The following is a 25,285-nucleotide window of genomic DNA, read 5'->3' on the forward strand; positions in this document are numbered from 1 at the left end:
TTTCAGTATGTCACATACACACAGTCAACGCGTAAACACGGATCCCAGAGTTCTTAAGAGTCAGTTCTTAATGAATAGCAAATGCTAATGAATCGTTTGGAGTGGTTTCTCCATTAATTTGATTTGCTTAATGAGCCACAGCTCATTAATGTGTTTTATAAAAATAAAGGAGTTAATTAGTTATGTTGCTACATTATTTTTCATTGTTAATGAAATGATCCCTTTAATTGACAGCAGAATTGCATTTCTGTTTGCTATATTTCCTTAATTGAGGAGCTGGACTTAATTCCTTAATGGACTGCAAGGGACTTATATTTCAGGCTTTAAAGGCCACCTATCATGAAAATCATCTTTTGTAAGCTGTTTGGACAGAACTGTGTGTAGGCATAGTGTGTTTACAGTCAAATTGGGGTGATTTGATGACATTAAGTCTCTTTTTTAATTTTCTGACATTAACACTGAAAAAAAGGATTCAAAGATGATTCAGTGGATTTACTAAAAAAGTTTAGGTTAAGTGGTTGTAAACAATTTTTGGGCTGAATTTAAACAAATAAATTAAGTTAACATTACTAAATTTCATTTGTGTAAATTGAACCCATATAAATCGTTTGCAACAATTTTGCAGGCATACATTTTTTTCAGTGTTTGACCCTAATCCCTTATATTTTGAGGCCCCCCGCAGCATGATGTAAGAGTGCAGTTTCTCCACTTTCTGAATGGATTGACAGCCACATGTTAGCATGCTACCTTACTAACATGTACAATTATATTAACAAGACATGATGTGCTCAAAGCAACCAGGAAAAAAAGATCTGTGGAGTTCTCTGTGATCATCATCAAATTTGATCAAGAACGAGTTTTACAAGTTTAAAACGTTTTAAAACAGTGCATGTTTGTAATGAATTAGAGCGATTTTACCATCTTTACTTCATCAGCACAGCCGGATGTCAGTATAATTATAAAAGAAGATGCTTCAATCCTGGTTTGTGGATGTTAAATCAGGTTTATTTTGTACATTAATATAACGAATATCCAATATAACGAATATCCATGGATATTAACTTGTATCCTGTCACATTTGCTGTGCAAAAACAGTTGTAAAGTTAAACGTGCGCACTGTGTGTGTGTGTGTGTGTGTGTGTGTGTGTGTGTCATGTGTGTGTGTGTGTGTGTGTGTGTGTGTGTGTGTGTGTGTGTGTGTGTGTGTGTATGAACTTTGTAATAACATTGTGTGTGACAACAAATACAACAAATACTCACTGGGAAATTTCTTACTATAGTATGTCTCACAAACGTTATGTGAGATCTGCTTTCTTCATGTCTGTCACTGTGCTGTTTATCTGACGCACACTCTCATAGGCACGTGGGAACGGTGGGCGGGGAAAACTACCATTAAAGGCACAGGCCACAAAAACAGGTACATCATGTTTAAAGGAGAAAATTCTAATATTCTGAAAGGTATAATAAATAGGGATGTAACGGTATCAGAATTTCACAGTACGGTAATACCTCGGTATGAATGTCACGGTACGGTATTTATTGAATCATTTACAGGAAAAACAAAACTTATGAAAATACTTCAAAAAAGTGCCAAAAGTGTCAATGACATACAAATTAGCCATCTATCTGTAAGCTTTGAAACAGGAACTTCAATTTTAATAACAAAAAATTATTAAACCATGTAAAAAAAATAAAGTTTCAATTTAGTATTGTTGAAAACTCATCACATTCAACATTTAATCACTCACTCACTTACTTAGATAGAGATGGGTTTAAAGGAAAATTATCATATAACTATAATCTGGTAAAAGCTGGTATCTCTGGGTATTTACAATGTCCCCTGCAACAGAAAAAAACCCTCTCATTTGGGACTGAGGATTCTGGGACAGAGATATGACTTGGCCCATGTTGACAGCAGTGGGTAAAGTTGTGCATTGTCTTTCCTCTACTTGAGAAGACAAACCATGAGTAAGATAGAGGTCTCTTTGCGGTACAAGTCAATGTCTGCATCAATCTGAACAGTGTGCTGTGTTTCTGCAGTCCCCATGACTGCTATTAGTCGTATTCCCCAACTTGCAGGCATGTGCACACATAGGGCTCAACCTGTGCAGTGCACATGCCCTTTTTAGTCTTGGATAGAAAGTTCCCTTTTAAAACGATCAAAAGTAACCCCGCGACGCGACACAACCTCCGTCCAGCCCTTCAGTAGACAACACCGCTCGAGTATGCACGCTCAACCCCCCCTCGGCGCTTTACAATACGCGCGCGACAACACAGCTGATCAGAACGCGCGCGACAACACTGCTATTCAGTACGCGCGCGGCGACAACACCCGCTTTAGGTTCGATCATTTCCATCTTTTTTTCATCTCCGCTACTAGCAGCACACTCCATTTCCGCATTACTGGATCTGTAGCGACAACAGACCGCAAAGGATTATGGCCACGCCTGGGCTGATGGGAAATGTAGTTTAAGCTACCTCCCGTTCGCTTCATTCGCCTGAGCAAATTTTCTCAGAAGACCTATAGTTTTACCGAGTCATGCGACTTCGGTAATATCGAAAAAAATTAATATTGCGGTATGACGGTATTTACAATACCGTTACATCCCTAATAATAAATAATCTTATGGGTGTTTTGAGCTAAAACTTTACACATTCTAGAGACACAAAAGACATTTTAAATCTTAAAAACGGGGTAAAATAAGTGCCCTTTAGGTAACCTCTGACATTTCTGATCCATTGAAGTATTTGTTTACAATATCTGATTATTTACAGAATGTTTAATTTATTCTACATTTGAGGACTTTGAAAAGCCAGGGTGTTGCATTAGAATTGAACAATGTCTGCTTAAAGTAGCAGATTTTGCAGTTTTAAAATCCATCCGTCAAAGCTGCTGTAATGTTGTTATCATAACGGAGACAAAAGCACAGATGGCGCTTTTTTTTTTGCATGTTTAAAGTGGTAGGCTGAGATTACTCAGTCAGATCTCACTGGAGTCAGAATCAGAGAGCCCCCACAGAGATGGCGAAGGAGATTAAGCTTTCCCTGTGGAGAATTTCTGCCATTTTGACCCAAACAGACTGTTTGGAATTGATGACTGCATATGGAAAAATATCCACAGCGGGTCCTTCCTTGTTTGATTGATATTAGTACTATGAGTCATAGAGATTATATGATCGCTCATTTACCTCTGGTTTTAGAGACTTGGCTTAAACCTAATTCAGGACTAAAATCTACATCTGAGCTGTTTTAACTAAAAGAAGCTTGCGCTGACTGATTTTTAAAATATCATGGCGCTTCTTATGTTTTTTCCAGCCTGATCTCACGAGAAAACATAACTATTTTACGTTTTGTCTGTTTAGTGGCTAATTCATATCAATTTGTACGAATTCAGTCATATGAAAGTGTACAATTTTAAAAAGGGAGGTGTGGCACCCAACCCCAGCCCTAAACCCAACCATCATTGGGGATGAGCAAATCGCAATCATACGAATTAATATAAAAGCAAAGCACTAAATCAAAAAGTTTTGAATTGTCAACGAATTGTTGTGCGATTGCATTTGTTTTTTTTTTTACAAGACAGACACCAGTAATTATTTTTAAAATACTTAAAAGTCATAATTGAATGATGTCTCAATCCTGGCTTAAGCCAGGGGTGCCCAAACTTTTTCTTATGAAGAGCCAAAAACAAAACTTGATTGAGGGCTGTGGGCCAAAGTTAAATGAACCACACTGTATTACATTTAATTTGGCAAGAGTAATTTCCAAATTTATTTGCTAATATTTAAAATTATCTAGAAAATGTTGCTTTAAAACATATTAATTAATGATGCAGTATCATATTTAATGTTTTGCAATGAACTTACTATATAGTAAAAACATAAACAAACCCATTTAAAACACAATAGTTTACACTAGTCGAGCTGCTCTTGCCTATGCCTTAATTTGCTCTTTGATGTGCATTGCCCTCTATCTGACAGTATTTTCATTTTGAAAGTCACGTTTACAACATTTAAACGAAACATTTAATTTTAGTTGGCTTTTTTGTAGCTCCTCAATTAAATAAAGTACTAAAGTTTACATTACTAAACTAAAGTTTACATTAAATTTGAAATAACGATCTCTGTCAACGTCATTTGCCCAGACCAACTCCCCATCATTCTCCCTCTTTTTTCAAGGGATGGCGGACCAAACCAAAGGTTACAATGGGCCAACTTTGGCCCACAGGCCCTACTTTGGGCACCTGTGGCCTCAGCTCTGGTCTGTGTATTCAGGTCATAAAGTTGAGGGTCTAAATTAAGTTTTGTATACAATACATTTGGCTAATATTTTGAACATGTTTCATTTGACAAATAACAGTTGTCCCTACTAAAAATCAGATCAGAATATGTGCTACAACTGGCTAGATAAATTTAGGGATGAAATATAGTTTTGTTTTGAGTACAAGGTGAATCATTCTGGCTTCTTTTTTTGTGCATTAATGAAGCAGAAATTATTATTATTATTAGATGGATTGTGTATCCAAACACATGATTGATTACGTTTATATTCATTCACAAGAGTTTCTTCATTTTTTGTTTAAAAAGGGTCAATTTAGTGTATTGTTATTGTTTCCCACCACAGTAAATCAAGGCTTCAATATGTGATGTATTGCTGACTAACTAAGAGACTGAAGGCTATGTCAATAAATATTGATCATCATATCAGCAAAGCGCTCTCACAGCTAAAATATGATGAATAACGGCACTTTAGGATGAGTCGCTTTTTTCCATCAGGAAGGGCTTTCCAAGACCTACTTTATTGTACTTCTCCCTCAGAAACTTTAATATAACTGTGTTTAAGAGTAGACAGCTTTAAATGAACACATCTACATATCAAACTTGACCTTAATACCAGTTTCATTTTAAGGTCAGGATTGATATGTAAAATGTTTCACTTAGGACAAAGCTGACGCAGACACATTTAATCATGTCTGAGGAGTTGGCGGTCACAAAGACGCTGCTGATTTTCACTAAAGACATGCTTTAATGTGATCAAAGGCACTTGTACACACTTTAGTGACAAGAGATAAAAGCCATTCAGGGTAATGTTTCTATTTTTTTGTTCCGTTCACCAGCTGGGCCCGTTACTAGGCTGGTCTGATCACATGGTTACTGTTTACATTAAATCAAGCTAAATAGCCCTACCCACTATTAAAGTCATCATATTGCAGGAGTGCAATGACACACTGAATCAGAATGATTTGTTGATGCAATCAATGCATTGCTGAATTTTTCAACAGCTGTATTTCCTCATTTGGGTTTGTATGTCGTAATGGGGTGCTGAAAAATTGTTCTTGACTATTATTATTGCTCATCTCCTTGCTTTTTATTTATTTATTCATATAGATGTTGAGATAAAGGATTTGTCATTAGAAAGTTTGGTCAATAGGGAAACACAATGGCTAAATGGTTAGCATTTTTGCCTCACAATAAAAAGGTCACAGGTTTAAGTCCCAGGAAGCATTTCTCTCTGGAGTTTGCATGCTCTCCCTGTGTTCATGTGGGTTCCCTCCTGGTGTTTTGGTTTCACTCACAGTCATAAGACATGTAGTATAGGTGAATTGGAGTAATTGTAATTAGTGGTTCATTCTGCTGTGGTGAATCCTGATAAAGCAGGGAATAAGCCAAATAAAAGTGAGTTATGTTGTTCAGTTAACTGTTATATTTTGATTTTCTTTTGCAATGAGTTCATAAAATGTTATGAAGATAGGTACTTAATAGAATAGAAATGATACATTGATTCCAGGCATTGAACCTAATCATGTCATACAGTAATCACTTCATATTACTGTATGTTCGGAGGTATCATTGGCTCGTATTGGCTCGCTATTAATTAATTAATTAATTAATTAATTAATTTATTTATTTATTTATTTATTTATTTATTTATTTATTTATTTATTCATTCATTCATTCATTTTTAATAAAAAAAAATTATGTATATTTTTTGTATGATTTTAATTTAATTTTTATTTTACTTCTAAGATAGTGTCAACCATTTTTCGTTTAGAATGGTCTGAAGGTTTGGTTTGCTGGAAATGACAGGAAACTGTGTATGAACATTGATCACAGTATCATTCATGCAGTCCCACATTTTGGCAATACTTAACATTAGTTTAGCTCTTTTTAATGGTGTTTTTGACCATTCTTCTTATGGCAGTTGAGGTTTACAAGTTTACTTTCTAAGTTCAAGATTAGAAAGCTGTAACCTTGCCATGCAGAAAACTGTATAACAAATATAACAAATGCTACATAGTAGCCCCAAGCATCAAACTGTGATCATGCTCAAGCGCAAACATTGTTATCCGGATTTCCTTTTGTCTTCAGTGTTTTCGTGGGTCCTCGTCTCTGGTGTAGGTGTTTGATGTGTGGGCTGTTCTTTAGGCTGAGCTGAGCCATTATGACAGGCATGAGAGACTTAATAACAGTGCTTTCACCCCAAGCATGCTCTTGACAAATTACCTGTGTGAGACCTGGGTTTAGAGAAGGGTCAGTGGAAAGATCACGCACGCACACAAACACACATTTCCTTTGTCTCTCCTGAAAAGGGAGTCTCTTCACTGGCTTCCATACCTTCAAACTATCACTAGACATAATAGATGCTTAATGTCTATTCAAAGTGTTTGATGTGTGTGGGAGAATATTTCCATATTGAAAGAGAAGGAGAATCTGCATTTGTGTGATGTCACAAGCAGTGGAGGTTTCTTAAAGGGACAGTTCACTTGAAAACAAATACAATTTTGTCATTATAAAATGGATAGTTTACTCAAAATTACCCAAAACACCTAAATGGTTCTGTAAGAGTCTAAATTATCATATGCATTTGTTTATATGACAAAACATGTCTTTTTCACCAAAAAAGTCTATACTGACTCCAAAGGCAGATACTGATAAGATCAGGGCCTGTTGTGTGGACTTTGGAGGTTTTACGATGTGGTCACATGTTGATTGGTCAGTTTGAATGTCTCAGTATTTGGCCTTTGGTCACATGGTCAAGAAAGATACAAAATAGTTTGTAAACTTTGCTCTATCTCTTTTCCAGGTCTGCTTCTCTCCTGCTCTGCTCCTCTCCTGATCTGGAGGCTCTCTTTTCTGCCTCTTTGAGGCCTACTTACTCTCTTTGTCCCTCCCTCGTCCTGTCTCTCCTTCTACCTCTGGCAACTTTATTTTCATTTAAGCTGGGCACAATTATTATCATGTTTTTATCATTTCATACTTTTTTTTGGTATAAGATTGCAGTAGAATGATTTGACTAGAAATATACAGTTTTTTTACCATCATGCTGATGATTTGTAGTCATTTGTCAGAACTACAGTTGGAATCGCTGTGGTTAAAACCCATTCTTACTGCTCTAAACCTTTATGAGTTTCTATCTTCTGTTGAATAGTAAACACGTTGGTAAAATACAGTGGTCACTGGTTTCCATCTTTCTTCAAAATATTTGTTAAATATAAATATATATTGTTACACAAAAATAAATTCAAACAGGTTTGGATCAAGATTGAGTAAATCATGAAAGTTTTTAGTTTTGGCTGAACCCCTTTAACTACAAAACTTAACCTCTATGCAAAAAGATTTAGTTTTCTGAGGTGTTACAGTGAATGTTCATAGCAAGGTCTAAAGGGCATAAAGGAACTACTTTATTTTGTGAGGATCTACATGAGTTTTTTGCTGCATGGCTCAGTGTTTCATATGAATTCTGTTGAATGATTAAACTCGTAATATGTTGCTTACAAGTGAGTAATAAAGCAGGTGCAAATTAAATTAAATGGAACAATTTTGATCCTAATCTGTGTGTTTGTACAGCAATTATAAAAGCAAGGGGCCTGTAAGGGGTCCTTTTCAGTGTGGTGTTAAAAAACTCAAAATGACCCCCAAGCCCTTAATCTGTTCATTCAGAGTAGTTTAACTGTCAACAAATAGCAGGGATATGAAACAGGCATATTACATAAATATAGAAAATGACAAACAATAAGACTAACACAATAGAAAAAAAGCTTCACTGTGTCACTTTAAGCCTGAGTGCACAGATCTCTACTGACAAGCATTTGATTACTCTCCTAACTGTTTATGCTTTTTTAAGATATTACTGACTATAATATTAAGCATGCCCTAAGCCCAAATTAGTCTATATTTGTCTGTTTACCCTCCTCCGCATATGCACAAAAAAGCCTCCACCTTGTCAATATCTGACCGTCACATAATGTTATAATATTTGACTGATTTGGAGGTCACATAGGAGGGGCAACAGCTCATTACATTAAAGAATGTAATGGCATTTGGCATTGTGTGTTGAAAAATGTTAAAAGGCAGCAATCAAAAACAAACATAAAATCCTACAAATTGCCTTTCCCTATTCATTAAATAAAAGCCTCCTGTGGGCTACCGGTGGTTTGGGGGTCCTGGTATGAAAAATGTTTGGTGCTCTTTCTTAGAGCACATCACATAATGCTCACAGTCCAATACTTTTGAAAGTGTTTAAGCTCAAAAAGTTTTGAGTTTTCCACTTATAATTAAATTGACGAAAATGTATATAAGGTGTAAATAAATTGTGAGTATTTTTGCTCCGTGAGTCAGAATAAATACCAGTGATATTTGGTTTCCAACATTCTTTAAAATTCCTCAACCCAGGCTCATTCTAAAAATGTACCACTATATACATTTCTGGGAAGTGCCAAATATATATGTTCTAGAAGCTACTTCTTTTTTTTTTTTTTTTAAGCTACTTCGTTTTTGTTTTTGTGAATCCACCACAGGCCACTGTGTGCGCTTTTTGAGATCTCGGATTTCTCTCGCGAGTGTCATTTGCGCCTGCTGTTCAAACGTAAATCTGCTAGAGGTCGGTGTCGACTGACTATTCCACCTCCTTTCATAAACCCAACCAATAGTGTTTCCAAAAGCACAGATTGACCCGCTTCCCTAACCCAACCGACAATTTTAAAAAGCAACCCAGAAAAAGAAAAGCCCTCGCCTTTACCGCATTTTTCAGATTTTACAACATTCTCACCCAGTTATCTAATTGTTTTTGGTTTTTTGTTTTGCCTTAACCCCTTTTGGAACCATAATTCACCAGACTCGAACCCCGTCATCAAGGTAAACTCCTCTTTGCGTCTTATGTTCACAGAAGTACATGGCAAGCTAAATGGACAAACTGGTAACAGTGGCAAAGCCGTCCATACAGAGGTAAGCGGTCAGCTGGTAAATGAACAAAAGAACGGTGTCATACCACCCCGTAACATTTTTTTTTATAGAGGAATTGCAGCCATAGATAGCAATGGGTACATAATTCGGGATCTCCAGAAACGTATATAGGGCTACTTTTTTAGAATGAGCCGATGTTGGAATTCCTTTATCAATGTTCCACATGAGAAAGGAAGTGATATGGGTTTTTATCAATAAGAGGGTGAGTAAATGACAGATCACTTTGGGATGAACGATCCCTGTAATGTAATATTTAGAAAAGGCATTGATTCATTCCATTAAACTGGGTATTAGGCAGATTTTGTGAATAAATCACAAATAAATTCTGGATCCACTGGTGTACATGAAGATGACTCATTTTTGACTTGAGGTACATTAAATGACGACAGAATTGTGAATGGCCTAAGCTGACACTTGACCTTAATATCTGTTGAGAGCTCTCACTAGGAGAAGAATCTCTTCTGGTGAATCCTATTTGTCTTTCTCCCTCTGAGACGTGTGCATCAGGTAGAGCAAAGCCAGAATGCAAACCTGAGAAGGTCTCAGTAGTTTCAGGAGAAGCGTTCAGCATTCACACAGTGCTCCGCGATTCTCCCCTCGGCTTTGTGCGGTTGAGTATTGAAAATTTGCCGTTGCCGCAGTCAGTTTTCTTCGAGTCTGTCTTTTGTTCCAGTGGCTGAGCTCAGGTGCACAGAACAGACCTCTATCTCTCTCTCTCTCTCTCTCTCTCTCTATGCTTCTCATTTTTCCGCTCAGCACAGACTGGATATCAAAACTGCCAATTTGCATATGAAATTGGGTGGAAAGCAAAATTAGTAGAGCTGCGTTGAGTAAAACCAGCTACACGCACATGTACACACAGACACATTTGTCTCTTTCGCCACGGTTCTGTTTACAAAGTTTGACTGCACGGAGAGACTCTGCGGAGTGTTGGAATTAGCAACTCGTTCACGTGATGAATATTACTGCTGTTCATTAGCATGAGTAATTAGGTCAGCACAATCACGTGGCCTTGTTCATGAGTGTTGTGTGTACAACTACAACATGGCACTTTCAGGGGAAGGTTGAGACGAGCTAAGTGATTTCTTTTTTTGTATCCCTGTTGAAAAAGAAAACATTTTAGATTTTCAATTTAATGTTTATAATGGGAATTATATTGGTTTTAATGAAAACTATAATGGTCCTTTGGGTCTCTGCTGGTAATTTTTATCCTTTTATTGGTGGTTTGTTGAAACCTATAAATCCTAATGGAACATGCCTCAATAAAAAACATTAAAATTTATAGTTTTTAACTGCTAAAATTTGATGGTTTGTAATGTTTTAGTGATAACTGTAGTGGAAACCATTAGATCTTCTGTAAGAGGTTTCTATTGTTTATTTTTTTTCAGTAGGGATATTTGTATGTGTGTGCGTAAATCCTTTAAGCTGTCAACTGTGTCTTTCATCCGATCATAAATTGACAAACAGGGCTTGACTCTACAGAAATGTCACTATGTCAAGCGCCTATTGTGATGCGGTTGGAGATTTTTAAGCAGATTATCTTTATATGACCTACAGACATTTGCTAAAAGATTGTCACAGACATTGTCACAGAGTCCCGATCACGCTTTTAAAGTGCCATCAGCTACCACACTCTGGTCGGTGTTATTTAAGCGGCCTTCGAATAGCCTCTTCTAGGCCTGCCAGCTCGCTGTGCTCCTCTGGGACAGGCGCAGGATGTTGTTTGATGGCTTTTATCCGCAGACCACAAAGAAGGCTCTGTGCTAAACTCTGCAAGTTATTGCTTTAAGAGGGAAGTTTTACAGAGAGGAGATTCTTTCCTTTTTCCCCCTTGAGTCTTTGTTTTGGGATGGATAACTTGTTTCACAGAGATCCCTTTGAGAGTCTCTGTGTTTGGCAACCCCCACGAGGATCCCAGCGTGTTTTTCTCTACTGGTAGCAGGTAGTGAACTCGCCTCCCGTTAGAGACGCTTCACTGCGCAGTTGCTTGAACAACGGCGCCACTCCAAGGTGCTTAAAGGAACTGCAGTTTTGGTATAAAGTTCAGGCTGTTTAGTGAGTTCATGCAACTCGGGGTCATTCAGGGTCTTTTTTTGGACTAAAGGGCCGAATTCCAATTTATTTCTATTTTCCTTGTTTTATTTGTCTGGCTGGGTCAGTTGGCATTTCTGTGTGGAGTTTGCATGTTCTCCCCATGTGTGCGTGGGTTTCCTCTGAGTGCTCTGTTTCGCCCCACAGTCCACATGTGCTTTACTGTAAGTCAGTTGGGTAAGCTAAAAATTGTGAATTGCATTATGGGATCTTGATCTCTGCTCTGTCCACTTTTGATGTTAAAAATTCAACTCTACCGTTGAACAAAGTGATCCATCGACATTTTAGTAGTTTGGAATTATATAATATACAAGAAATAATGTGGAGATAAATAAGTCTGTAAAATAAGAGAAAATGCACAGGCAGTTTATTATTACAAGTTTTTTTTTATACCATAATACAACACAAACCCAGACAATATATCACTTTAATCTATTAAAATGTTAATAAAAGTAAAAATGTCTAACTTTTTTGGAAGAAAGATCAAGGCCTCGTAATGCAATTCAAAAGCATAGATAAATAGGGGAAAATAAGAAAATAAAAACATGAATCATAAATACAGAAAACTGCTAATTTATGAATATATTCACCAGTGTAGGATTGGCTGTATAATTTATAAAAATTAAACAATTAAATGAAAATTTAATTTAATTTTTAGTTCTGTACACTTATTTACAAACTGTGGAACCACAGAAATACATGACAAAAAATACCTTAAGAAAACTGTTATTTGTTTAAAATTATTATAATATTTGTATGAGTAAAATAAAGAAGTACAGTGTTACATACATGTAGAGTCAATATTTAGAATATTGGCTTTATAACAATCACGATTACATTTTGTGAAGTTTATTTAACCAATTTCGAGAAGATCACATGCTTATGATTGACCACAGCTGGTCCCACATTAGCTAATGCATGATTCACCAATCGGATGATTCCTAACTTACTATAAATAGCCAGAGTTCCTTACCTCAGTCATCCGAGTCCAGAAGAATCCTCACTTCCAGCCCTCTTTTCTATTCCTCGTTAGGGTGGCCCAGTGGTTAGCACTGTTGTCTCACAGCAAGAACGTCATTGGTCTATGTCTCTAACAGGCCAGTTGTCGTTTCTGTGCAGAGTTTACACGTGCTCTGTGCTCTTGTGGGTTTCCCCTATTTTCTATGGTTTCCTCCCACAGTTCAAAAACTTGCGACATAGGTGAATTGACCAAACCAAATTAGCAGTATAGATGAGCTCTTAATCAGCAGGATGTCTCTAATCCTTAGTAGTGGAGTTCTCGAGACCTACAGATGTCACAACTTTAATTTGTTCCTTTTGCCGCCGTTCATACCGCGGCGGCGGTGGTAGTTGGTGCGCCAGCAGTTTTTGACCGCTGGGTGGCACTTTAACCACAGATATTCAGCTTTGTACCTGAGCTCAAACTCCCCTCTCGCCCTGCAAATGGTAGGGAGCCCCAGGCTCAAGCATCTTATGAGCTCAGGGCTCTCTCCCAGGACAGCATGCCAAACATGCTTTAGAATCAATCATCAGCTAAGTGTGAACTCTTGAAGTAAATCTTTAACATCTAAAAACCATGTGGCAACTCATTTGGACATCACTTTTGGTCACTACTGCATGTAGTGTTAAATGTAAATAGGGGTCAATAGTTTTATTAACCTTATACAAGTTGAATTCAACCATTACAATATGGGGAACATGATGGACAAAAGTGAAAAACTCCAAACTTGGCAACCAAACTGAAAAGTCAAACTGTAGTTTGTAATAAAAAATGCACACAAAAAAAAAAACACAAGTGCAAGAACTAAAATAGACAAAGTAATAATATTGAACTGTTTCTCTCTTTTATTCTCCTGCACATTTCTCAATATGCATGTTTCAATGTTTTTCACAAATAAAATGCAGAATACACACAGAATGATCAGAAATACATCAACATGGGCAAAGTGTAAATTGTGCGTGGCTGGTCATCACTTTTTGCCACTAGTGTATGCAACTAACCAACATACATCCTGACATGCAGACACTAAATATCACATAATTTTGTTTGTAGGTGATCTTGGTGAGCTCCAGCATCAATGAACGTGACCAGATGCTTTTCATCAGCACAGATGAAGGTGCGTCCTTCCAGCGGCAGCCCGTCTCCTTCACCGTGGACTCTCTCCTCTTCCATCCATCTGAGGAAGACAAACTTCTGGCTTACAGCAAAGAGGCGAAGGTCAGTGATGAAGGTGTTGTCCAGCACTCAAATACAGTCAAAAAACATTGACACAGACTGAAATTCGTGTTCTGAACCAGTTACTCACAAGACCACAATATGTCTTAATTCCGGCTGAATGTTTGTAGTTTTTTCTTGTCAGGCTCAACTGCCTGAATTAGTCTTTGTGGCTTGTTTCAGTATTAATGATTTAGGTCTCGGCTGGCTGCCTTGACCAACTGTTCTCAACACATTTCTCACCCAGCTTTGTTTATTGCTATGCTTTTTGCTCTCCAGCATATTGGCATCCTCATTATTAGAGTTATGAGCACACAGTTTGGCCTTCAGGCCATGGTTGTCTCTCACTAAAGAGCATGTTTACATTGTTAACGGCTGGGTGAGCTATGAGGCAAAAACTCTATGTGTGAATGTGTGTGTGTGTGTGTGTGTGTGTGTGTGTGTGTGTGTGTGTGTGTGTGTTTATATGCAGTTGATGAATTGCTATAACCTCTAGATACAGCTTGCAACATGCCGCATTTATCATTGCTTAGATGAAATGCAAAAGACAATGAAAAGTGTGCGTTTGTCTGTGTGTTGTTGTTTATGGTACAGTTTGGTGGGTATTCTCCATGCAAGTGGTGATCAATGTAATCTCATTACAAGGATGATCAATTGGGGACAGATGCACACGCACACAAACAAACTCAACATATGTGATTTTAATTGGTATATATGGACAGTTTCCCACAAACAAATCGTTATATACAGTATGCAATGAATCTAATTTTCATTAGCTTGAGAATTTGCAAAGTGTGCTTTAATCTAATCCACCCTACAAAATCAATGTTATGTGCAGTGCTTGAAGAGTTTACTGACAGTAAATACTGATTTATTTCTCTGTCTTTGTTTTTCAGCTGTATATCTCCACTGATCTGGGCCACAAATGGACTCTGCTTCAGGAGCGCGTTACCAAAGACAGAGTTTTCTGGTGATTATTTCACTCTACATTACTTGAAGTGAACCACATGTTATTTCAAACCTGTCTGGTTTCTTTAAAGACGCATCAAATCAGATGTTTAGCAGAATGTCTGCGCTACTCTTTTCCTTATGATGAAGACAAGCACCAAAAACGGCACATATACATTATAAAAGAAAGATGATGAGCTGTAAAAGTTCAATACCTCAACAAACATATTGTAAAAATGGTCCATGTAACGGTCTGGTATACTAAATGACAGGAAACATTCTTAAATATGAACTCTTTTTTACAAAAGACATTGCTTGACTGGTCATGGACCATGGAAAAGGGCAGCTTGGAAGTTGTGTTTAATTTTTTTTATCACTTAGATGTACACTCACCAGCCACTTAATTAGGTACACCTTACTAGTTCCGGGTTGGACCCACTTTTGCCTTCAGAACTGCCTAATCCTTTCTGGCATAGATTCAGCAAGGTACTGGAAATATTACTCAGACATTTTGGTCCAGATTGACATGAAAGCATCATGGAGTTGCTGCAGATTTATTGCCTGCACATCCATGATGTGAATCTCTTGTTCCACCACATCCCAAAGGTGCTGTATTGGATTGAGATCTAGTGACTGTGGAGGCCATTTGAGTACAGTGAACTTATTGGCATGTTCAAGAAATCAGTCACTAGATGATTTACGCTTTATGACATGGAGCGTTATTCTGCTGGAAGTAGCCATCAGAAGATGTGTACACTGTAGCCACCTCAAGTTTGGAAGTGTTGTGCGTTCAGAGATGCTATTCTGCATACCTCGGTCATAACGAGTGGTTTTTTGAGTTACTGTTGCCTTTCTATCAGCTTGAACCAGTCTGGGCATTCTCCTCTGACCTCTGGCATCAACAAAGCATTAGTGCCCACAGAACTGCCGCTCACTGGATATTTTCTCTTTTTCAGAACATTCTCTGTAAAAGAAGATGGTTGTGCGTAAAAATCCCAGTTAATCAGCAGTTTCTGAAATACTCAGACCAGCCTGTCTGACACCAATAACCATGCTAAGTTCAAAGTCACTAAAATCACCTTTCATCTCTATTCTGAAGCTCGGGTTGAACTACAGTAGATCGTCTTGATCATGTCTACATGCCTAAATGCAATGAGTTCCTGCCAAGTGATTGGTTGATTAGAAACTTGCGTTAAAGAGCAGTTGGTGTTACCTAATAAAGTGGCCGGTGAGTGTATATACTATCATATAGAAGATGCTGTTACGCAACTGGAGATACAACAAGTGATTCATCATAAAAGAGCAAATAATCACAATAAGTGCTCTATTCAAAGTATCTGACATTGTTCGAAAAAATTAATTCTTATAGGGAATAGGGAGGGTTGCGGATTCCAGTAAAAAGTTTTGACACTTTCAGTGAAATAGAGCTATTTATGAAATGAAAACATTCAATGGATGTTAGTCCTTCTTCGTGGAACCACCAATAAAGAACCTGTTAAGTGCAGAATCTCAGTTTAAAATAACTTTTTCTACACCACTAAAGAAAGAAAGTTGTCAATATGGTTTTACTTCACTCTACCTTGCCCTCTTTGACTTTATTTTTGATCTCTTCCCCCCTCAATTCTTTCTGTCTCTCCTTTCACCTTCTTAGGTGAATTCTGCCTATTTTTTTATTTTTCATTCCTTTGCTCTCCTGGTTATGGTTCACTGCTACCACAGCTGGGATTGAAATCCTGGACAGAAGTGATTTATTTCTCCACCCCAAACCAGTTATTCCATCTGACCCTCTCTTTCTCTTTTTTGATCTCTCTTTCCTGATCTTTCACTCTCTCTCTCTCTTTCTCTGTTTGCGTGCCATCCTCACAGCGCTGCACTTTAACAGATTGTGTAGTTTGTCTATGGTTAATACTGATAAAAGTTGAAAAAGTCAGCTCCTTGTCAGCATCTGCCACAATAAAGTCCATGCAGCACATGTTTTATTTGACCAGAGGTTTTACAATGACACTGTAAATCTGAAGCAGTCTTTCCTTGATTCCTCAGCCGCAGGGGGTTTGATAAGGGTCATACTCTACTGTCTCCAGACCTCTTTAAAACGTCTCTGAGAATTAGCTCAGAAGACACGACAGGATCAGTTCGCATTGAGGGTTGAGGCTCTCTTGTCCTCGCCGTCTGCTTCCTCGCTCATAAAACAGCAGAAGGGGAGGTCTGGAGAGGAGAGAGGCCATAAATCAGTGTGGCTTTAATGGACAGGGATGCTGTCTGCGAGGGTGGTCTGGACCATGCGGTCAGGAGATGAGACTAGAGCTCATCGTGACTCATTATGTGTTGTTGAGATGTGATGGTTAAGTAATCTGCCATAAATCACAGTGGAGCAAGATTATGCTGTTATTATGCGGATGTAAATATTTTTATGTACTAAACCATTGCTTTTGAAATATTAGAGGGATTTGGAACATCACAGATGTTGGAAAATATATTCTCAGGTTTGTCAGTCATCGTGCAGATTTCTATATGCAATCCTGAGACAAATGCATATACTGCAAGGGAAATATTCAATACAATTATAATAAGTATCATGATAGCACAAGCATATATATATATATATATATATATATATATATATATATATATATATATATATATATATATATATATATATATATATATATATAAAACACTAGTACAAGTCATATATTCTATCAAAAAGGCAATATAACAATCATATTGTGAAATGTTACCTAAATTTAACTCCTTGCTTTGCGAATATTTTTACAAATATAATTTATTCCTGTGATTAGTGTCACATCACATAATTCTTTATCATAGTGATAGCTGATAGTTGCAATTCTTTTAAATGATGAGACATTGTGTTCTTCGTTATATTTTGTTTGATACAAAATTGTTTACAGGGTGTTTGCGGGCTCTTAAAAGAATTAAAAGTTTATAAATAAATTCAGAAAAATGTAAGGCACTTAAAATTTATTTAAAAGTCTTAAATGCTATTTTACAAGCTATTTAATTTTGTATCAGTAGACTAAAATTTAATGTGCAAATATTGGGATGCTGCGTTGTTTATGAAATCAATAAAATCCTGCTGGATTTGACATCACACTGCTTTGTTCACTGCAGCAAGCAAGGCAACACCATTATTCCTGCTGTTGTAGGCACCACCTGCTGAATTAAAATTTGTATTCAATATATGAATGATGTTTTAGTTTAGAATTAGTTTCCTACAATCAGCATTTAAAGAGCCCATATTATACATGAAATAGGGTCATATCTTGGTTGTAAGGGTCTCCAGCAACAGTTTAATATGCATGCAAGGTCAAAAAAACACTTTCATGGTCTTATAATCTGCATTTATTTTTACCTAATTATCCCAGCGACTCCCGTATGAATCGTCCAGTGATTCATTTGTTCCCAAACCCCTCCTTAGCGCGAAGCTAATCTGCGCTGATTGGACCAATGACAGCCTGTTGCGATTGGTCGACTGCCTTCAGTCAGAGAGTGAAAAGCCAAACAGCTAATCAGCAATATAAAAGTAATCACAGTTCATACACGCTCGATAGTGTAGGCGTGGATTTTAGCTGCCAGTGGGTCAATGTAAATACAGACTATGGACTTGAAAATTCAGACGACTAACCTTTTTATTGAGCAAAAACTCCAAAAACAGTTGAGGAGATCTCCTAGCTTCTCACTCTGTTCTTTTCACAGACACACACACACATATTGCACACACACACACACGCACTTAACCCTGCTCCGGACGACAACGTGCGCGCACACACACACACACACACACACAAACACACACACCTCCGGACGACAGCGCGCGCACACGCACACACAGACACACACACTTCTCCTCGTCCACGGAGCTCCATTAACAAAGCAGCACGCGTCGCGTTTTTAACGTGACTTTGCACGCGATAAGAGAATATAGCCAGTTAACCTGAGACAGTACACTCGGTTACAAGTAACAAATCACAACTAAATACATTTGCAAGCTAGAGTCAACGAGGCAACTTTAATCGCACGTACTTACACTTGAGAAATGGAGGAAGAAAAATCCATCCTGACGTCCATCAGTAAGTTACTCTTTACTGATCCTTCCTTTAACAAACGCTGATGAAGTATTCTTTGTAGCATGTAGTTTCCAGAAGTTTCCAGTAGTTTCCAACTGCTTGGCTAAAATGCTGAGGTTTCATCTTTGGGTAGAGACTCAATATATCCATCTGCAGTGTGACTTCAATCGACCGGCATGTTTGTGTGTGTGTGTGTGTGTGTGTGTGCGTGTGTTTGTGGGTGTGTGTGTGTCTGGGTTTCTGCGTCAGAGGGCGGGGCCTCAGGTTTGAAATCTCCCGGGTTTGCGCGTGCACGTGAATAACTTGGTTTCATTCGTACGTCATGGCGAAACACCTAATGAATCGGTATCAAGGCGACTCGTTTGAAGCACTTTGAGTCGACTCTTTTATAGATGAATCAACCGTTTTAAACACTGTATTCTTACAGATTTAAGCCTTAGCTGGATACTTTACTTCACTTAGAGCGGTGTTACACACTACATGGATAGGAATTTTCAAAAACCCATAATATGGGCTCTTTAATAAATATAATCTAAGCTAAAATGTCTCCATTTTTACTGGTTGAAACCTAAAGTGACCATGAGATCTTAAAATATATGGAAAGAGTCTTAAAAGGTATTAAATTTTACTCTCTAATACATACCCTGATTAAACTTTTCTGTATTTTTAATAAATGCAAATTTTAAATCAGCAATTATTTTGAAGAAGATATTTTGTTTATTGAAATTGCTATTACAATCACCTGATCAATTGAATGTTTACACAATGAAAAGAAATCTAGTTAAAGCTATGTATAGATCCTCCTTTGAAAACTAGAGACATAATTGCTGAGAAATTCATCTCTGATTTACAGAAATAAGTCAATCTTTCATATATGTTCAAGTAGAAAATTATTATTGTAAATAAAACAGCTGTTTTTAACCTTTGGGATGAATGGTCAGATGTATTAAAGGTGGCTATATATGCCAGGCTAGCAAATAGTGTAAAAAAAACCCTACAGTTACCTTACTATATCTTTGTGTTTCCACCTTTGAAGTTAAAAATATTTAATGTATAAATTAAGCATATCTACATGTAATATAAATCTACACTATGATAGGTAAATTCTTTGCTTATTAAATTGATTACTTTAGTTAGATTCACTTTTTAGATACACTAAAGACATAAAATATGGAGAGGATCTGCTGGTTACAACCACATTGAATTAAATAAACATACTTGAAACTGATATAACTAATAAAGCAGAGTAATTCACCCAACAGATCCTCCTTTGAAGGATCTTATTTTTCCAACAATGTCTGTTTTTTCCTTGGAGTCTTTGCAAAACATGAAGTAGCATATCATAAGGCACATACAATATCTTTGAAAGTGCAGTTCAGAGGCTTAGAATTAAAAAAAATGCTATCATTCACTTATGTAGATAATGTGTATTGTCATATTTATCAATTTTATTCTTTCTATGAATGGCCTTAATTTATAACTTAAGTTTAACATCTTATTAGATACAATATCACTGTTTCAGTATCAGATCCATACATAATATTTCTGAATTCCAACTTTTTTAATGGCAGCATGAGGAACTCAATTGAAAGAAAATCTCTTCAAAGAAAGAGATTCAGTTAATCTCCTGCTTGCTAAAAATGCTTAAATATAATGTAGTGTTTGTCCAGATTTACTGAGCTAGAACTTCACTGAGCAGCTTAGTAGCCTCCAAACTATTGTTTTTACCACAAATAGACTAAATACAGTGAACTGCCTGCATTCCTTGAAACCAAGGTCTTTGTATGTGACTGTATGGGTGGGGAGGTTCTGCTAGCTAAGTGATTTGTTTTTAAAGTGATAGCGCACAGAAAGGGAACACTCTGTCATAATTTGCACACTGTGATTTATGACTGTTCTTTAAAGAAAAAAAGAGAAATTATGAAGACAAGCATTCAGGCTTCTAAAAGAGGACAAAAGCACAATCATAAAAGATAGATTTGCACTGCCTTTGTGCAAGAAGAAAGTCTTCAGAGTTTCACTTTTGTCTAATAAAGATACCAGAAGATCACTGGAGTGAGCAAATGATAACAGAAGCTTAATTTTGTTGTGAACTTTCCCTTTAAATCGCCCTTCTGTGTGTGTCTGTATGAGTCACTCTTGCTTGATCAACGCAACGTGTTACTAACAGTATGCTTTGTTTAAGGGCCGTGACGGGGGTGGATGTGGATCCTGATTTGGTTCATATGGAGATGCAAGACATCAGCGGCGGTAAGGGAGCTTGTGTGTTTGTGGAACAGTGCTTTTTAATTCATTTCTTCATACCGTAACAGAAAACAGTGAAAGAGGGCAGATGGGTCATTTTAGGGCTTTTAGTTTTGCCTCATTCACACAAGACTCTTTCAGTGAATTCCTCCTGGATGAGCTGTTTTGTGTGTGTGTGTGTGTGTGTGTGTGTGTGTGTGTGTGTGTGTGTGTGTGTGTGTGTGTGTGTGTGTGTGTGTGTGTGTGTGTGTGTGTGTGTGTGTGTGTGTGTGTGTGTGTGTGTGTGTGTGTGGCGCACAGACACAAAGCTCCATCACACTCAAGCCAGTGAAGGTTAAACACTGCCTGACAGTCACACAGATACAGTACACTCAAGCCCTTAGGGTGTAAATGATCACAGTGGACAAATACATCACATCCCTCTGACAAACAGGCATTCACTTACGCTCACATTCACACCTACAGTGGAGATCAAAATTAATCCTATTTTAAATAATCATAAAGGACATTTTTCAAGTGTATTACCTGAGAGACACATATTCTAAAGCACTATATAAAAACCTAATTAGAAAGTGAACAAGGGTTTCCATCCTATCCATCCATCCATTTTCTTCCACTTTTCCAGAGTTTTAATCCTAATGCCAAATAAATCTTTTTCTTTTTTTAAATATCTTTTAAAATTTTACAAAAAAAAATAAAAATCCCACAGGCGGATTAGGTGAGTTTCCATCAAGTTGTAAGAGGTTCTGACTGTAGTATTGGTAACCTAGTAACAAACAGTAAGCAACCAAGCAAGCATAATGGAGTCATGTGGGTGTATGTCCCCCACATCACACTTTATTCTTCAAATGCATTTCCATCTCCTATTATTTGCAATAACCAATTTTTTTTTTTTTTGTCCAAAACCACCTCAAGGGAGAGTAAAAACCTTTTTGAAATTAAAGGGTACAAGTTTGAAATGTGCAACATAGACTCATGCTGAAAACATAGCCCTTATACATTTCTGGAAATCACAAATTCTGTAGCCAGAGCTTTGTATGGCTGCTTTTTATCTTTAATACGAATGCTAAAGGGCGGTATGACGCTGTCCTTTTCTTGATTACCAGCTGACCGCTTACCTCCATATGGACAGCTTTTCCGCTGTTGCCAGTTTGTCCAGTAGCTTTAGGGAAGGGGGGTGGGCGGGTCAGTCTGTGCTTTTTAAAACGCTATTGGCTGGGTTTATGAGTGTTTATGAGGGTGAGTCTTGCCAAAGACCAAAGATGCGTCTCTCACTGGAATCAAACAAAGCTTAACAGCAAAACAAGGCACATAACACATCAAGCTGCAACTCACCACCAGCGACACTAAGCGACGAGAGCCTGACAGGACACAGACATGAACAACAACAAACTGACAAAGAAAAACAGAAACACTGGATTGATAAAGGCGCATAAATGCACTACACCTGTGGCATGCTGATTAGTCAGCTGAGCGGAGCTAACCAACGGCAAGTGAGGGTGACAACAATTCATGTGACCACAGCTGATGACATGTAAACACAACTTACAGCCACGCGATCCATACACAGACAAACTCGCACACACACATACACACACACACACACACACACACACACACACACACACTCACACACACAAAAGGAACAGACAGATCCATGAACCATGACAGAAAAAGTGTACACAACGGTAGATTTGGTAGATTTGCGAAAACAAAATTAGCACAAAAAAACGTTGCTCCTTGAGCATATTTTGGCCCTGGGAGTAAGTAGTAAGTTCGAGTAAGTAGTAAGTTTAAAATTTGGCATTTCCATCACTTGTTTCTCATGTGATATACTTCAAAATTTTCATTAACACAGGATGAACGAAACCCAAGTATTAATCAAAATAATGCAACTTTTTTCCTGTATCTTCCCAGTTACTGATGTTAATTGGGCTCCTGGTCATCATTTTCTTAATTTTCACTCTTGAAGTTTTATTCTGCAAGATGTTGAACCATAGAAAGACACTGAAGTCTCCAACTGCAGGATGTCCAGATGAAGGCCAATGGATGAGATCTTTTAGCCATGGTTTACTTCAAGCTGCTTGAGCCAAACCTGCATTTTTACTATGTCACTAGCTTCCAGAAAGGCAGCCTGTCCATAAAAGACAAAATCATGAGAGGACATGATCATCTAAAGCAGTGGTTCTCAAACTTTTCAGCCCGTGACCCCCAAAAGGACAATGCCAGTGACTCGCAACCCCAATATCCTCTTAGGTGGTTATAAATACAGAAATTTTAATTTTTTTGTAAATAGGTTTGTAAATTTACTGTAAATGGCTTCAACTTCTTGGTTATTTTGTAAAACATTGTTCTACTAGGATTGTATAGCCACAACTAAAATTAACTGATGAAAATTAAGTTATTTTAGTAAAATAATTAAGTGTTTATAAATAGTCCTTAAGCTTTGATCTCTACTGTTGGGTTGGTGTGACATCGGCAGATGCAGACCTCAAGTGTTTTAGCATCAGCTCAGTGACTCTTTCAGTCACTCATAAGATGTGCTGAGTGTGTGCGTGTCTGGGGGTGCGTGTGTGTGTGTGTGTGTGTGTGTGTGTGTGCACGTCTGACCTTGTGTGACAGAAGACAGAAGCAAAGCGCTCAGCTATTCTAATTGCTTTTTAATGAATTTCTCTGCTGTACTGCCTTGATTAACTATTCGTCCTCTTCAGTGAAGTAGTCTGCCCATTTGTTTGCCTAAAATTATTAACGTAAAAAAAAAAAAACAGAGAACGAGAGGAAACAACATTATGAGAATAGCAATTAAGTTGCCCACTTTGATAAGTAACCTTTGGCCATGAATTTTGGAGCATTCATTCTCCTCTCATTTTTCATCATTTTCCAATTGGTTGTCAGTTTTAAAGCACGTTTAGAGGATTGATAAATGTATGTGTGTGTGTATGTTTTGTAGAGGTTGCTGAGCCAGCTTTTGTGTGCGATTCTAAATAGAAAGGCCACGTCAACAGGGCACCTCGCCACTGTTTTCCCATAATTAATTTCCTGCCATTCTGGAGCAAAGCAGTTAGTGTCCAGTGAGGATCAGCTTTAGCTAATTTTGTTAAGAGCTCCTTGTTTTTGTTTTTTTTCTCCCTCTTTTGCTTCATTCACCTCTGGAATGGTCTCTGCACACTCGGTTACAAAAGCAGAATGATCAGGCATTGAAATATAAAAAGACAACGAAAAAGTCCTTTCAAACATTTGAAAGAAAATACAAATACAAATACAAACACTTTTCTATAATCTGCTTGTGTTTTTTTGTTTTTTTCTTTCAACAGGATACCTTTATGTCACATGCCTCATCCAAAATTGCTCTGATAAAATGGTGACTGCGCAATTCCTGGGGAAGATTGACCACAATTCACTCTCGGTGCAAGATGAATACATATTTGTGAAGGTAAAACTGAATATTAATAGCGGTCACACTTTAAAATAAGCTTTCATTAGTAAAGGTTAGTTAATGTATTTATTAATAATGCACTAATAATGAAGAATACATGTACAGCATTTTTTATTTGTTCAGTAATCTCACACTTTATTTTGATGGTCTGTTTATTCATTTCAAGTTAGATTGCAACTAGTTCTCATTAGATTATAAGTAGACTGTTAGGTTGGGGTTAGGAGTTAGGGTTAGTGTAAGTTGATATGTACTTGAAAAGTTTCTTAAAGTCAGTTTTATGTCTGTTGAAGGAGCATTATCAACAGATATTAAGCAGACAGTCTACTAATACTCGTCGGCCATCAAAATAAAGTGTTACCTTCTGTAATTCTTTTATTACAACATCTGTCAACATTTTTAATACAAGTCATTATTTTATAGGTTATGTGTTGAGAATCTGATTTTGTTAATTGCTCTTGTGTGCTTTAATTTTCTCCAATAAGGGATAATAATGGTATTAGATATTTTAAAGGAAATGAATAATAAGAGGGAAACGTGACCTAAACTGAACAACAGCTGCAAACGTACTCCAACTGCCACAAACACTGACATAAAGCTTTTCATATAACATTGCGAGGCGTGAGGCTCAAAGTAATAAGGGGCCAATCAAAACAGTCTTTTGCACACTTAAGTTTGTTGTTTAGAATGGAGATGCACGGCTTGCATGCGCAAAAAGGTAGTGGTGCATACACGGTGCCACTTACGTTTTCCAGAAGCACCTACAGTGCAGTGGGTTAAAAAAATGTCAACTTTTTTTTATGTAACTGCAAAAACATGAGACAATTGGCGAAAAACTCTTACTGCAAATAGAAAACAGTGTCTAAATCTCACCTCAAACAACACTTTCGGTGTATTCGCACTTAAACTCTTACAATATTATCCAGCTGTAAGCAGCAGTTTGCATTCTAATAACATTGTACATTTATGCTGCAATTATTTATGCTCCAATGAACAATACATGTATAGCATTTATTGATCATAAATC

At 37.3% G+C, this 25,285-nt stretch overlaps 2 protein-coding genes across 9 annotated transcripts in view; both read left to right on the top strand.

Moving 5' to 3' along the window:
* esyt2b (extended synaptotagmin-like protein 2b) overlaps positions 1-25,285 on the top strand; it is an 860,030-nt gene that overhangs the window by 630,011 nt on the left and 204,734 nt on the right. The gene's annotated exons all lie outside the window — the stretch shown is intronic.
* sorcs2 (sortilin-related VPS10 domain containing receptor 2) overlaps positions 1-25,285 on the top strand; it is a 299,601-nt gene that overhangs the window by 214,273 nt on the left and 60,043 nt on the right. For all 7 annotated transcript variants that reach the window (XM_073908837.1, XM_073908838.1, XM_073908839.1 and 4 more), the window contains exons 4-7: positions 13,387-13,551; positions 14,445-14,518; positions 20,767-20,831; positions 24,140-24,258. In XM_073908837.1, coding sequence (XP_073764938.1) covers positions 13,387-13,551; positions 14,445-14,518; positions 20,767-20,831; positions 24,140-24,258 — 423 coding nt within the window. The remainder of the gene's footprint in view (positions 1-13,386; positions 13,552-14,444; positions 14,519-20,766; positions 20,832-24,139; positions 24,259-25,285) is intronic.

Source organism: Danio rerio, chromosome 7 (assembly GCF_049306965.1).
Source record: "Danio rerio strain Tuebingen ecotype United States chromosome 7, GRCz12tu, whole genome shotgun sequence".
Classification (NCBI taxonomy): Eukaryota; Metazoa; Chordata; class Actinopteri; order Cypriniformes; family Danionidae; genus Danio; species Danio rerio.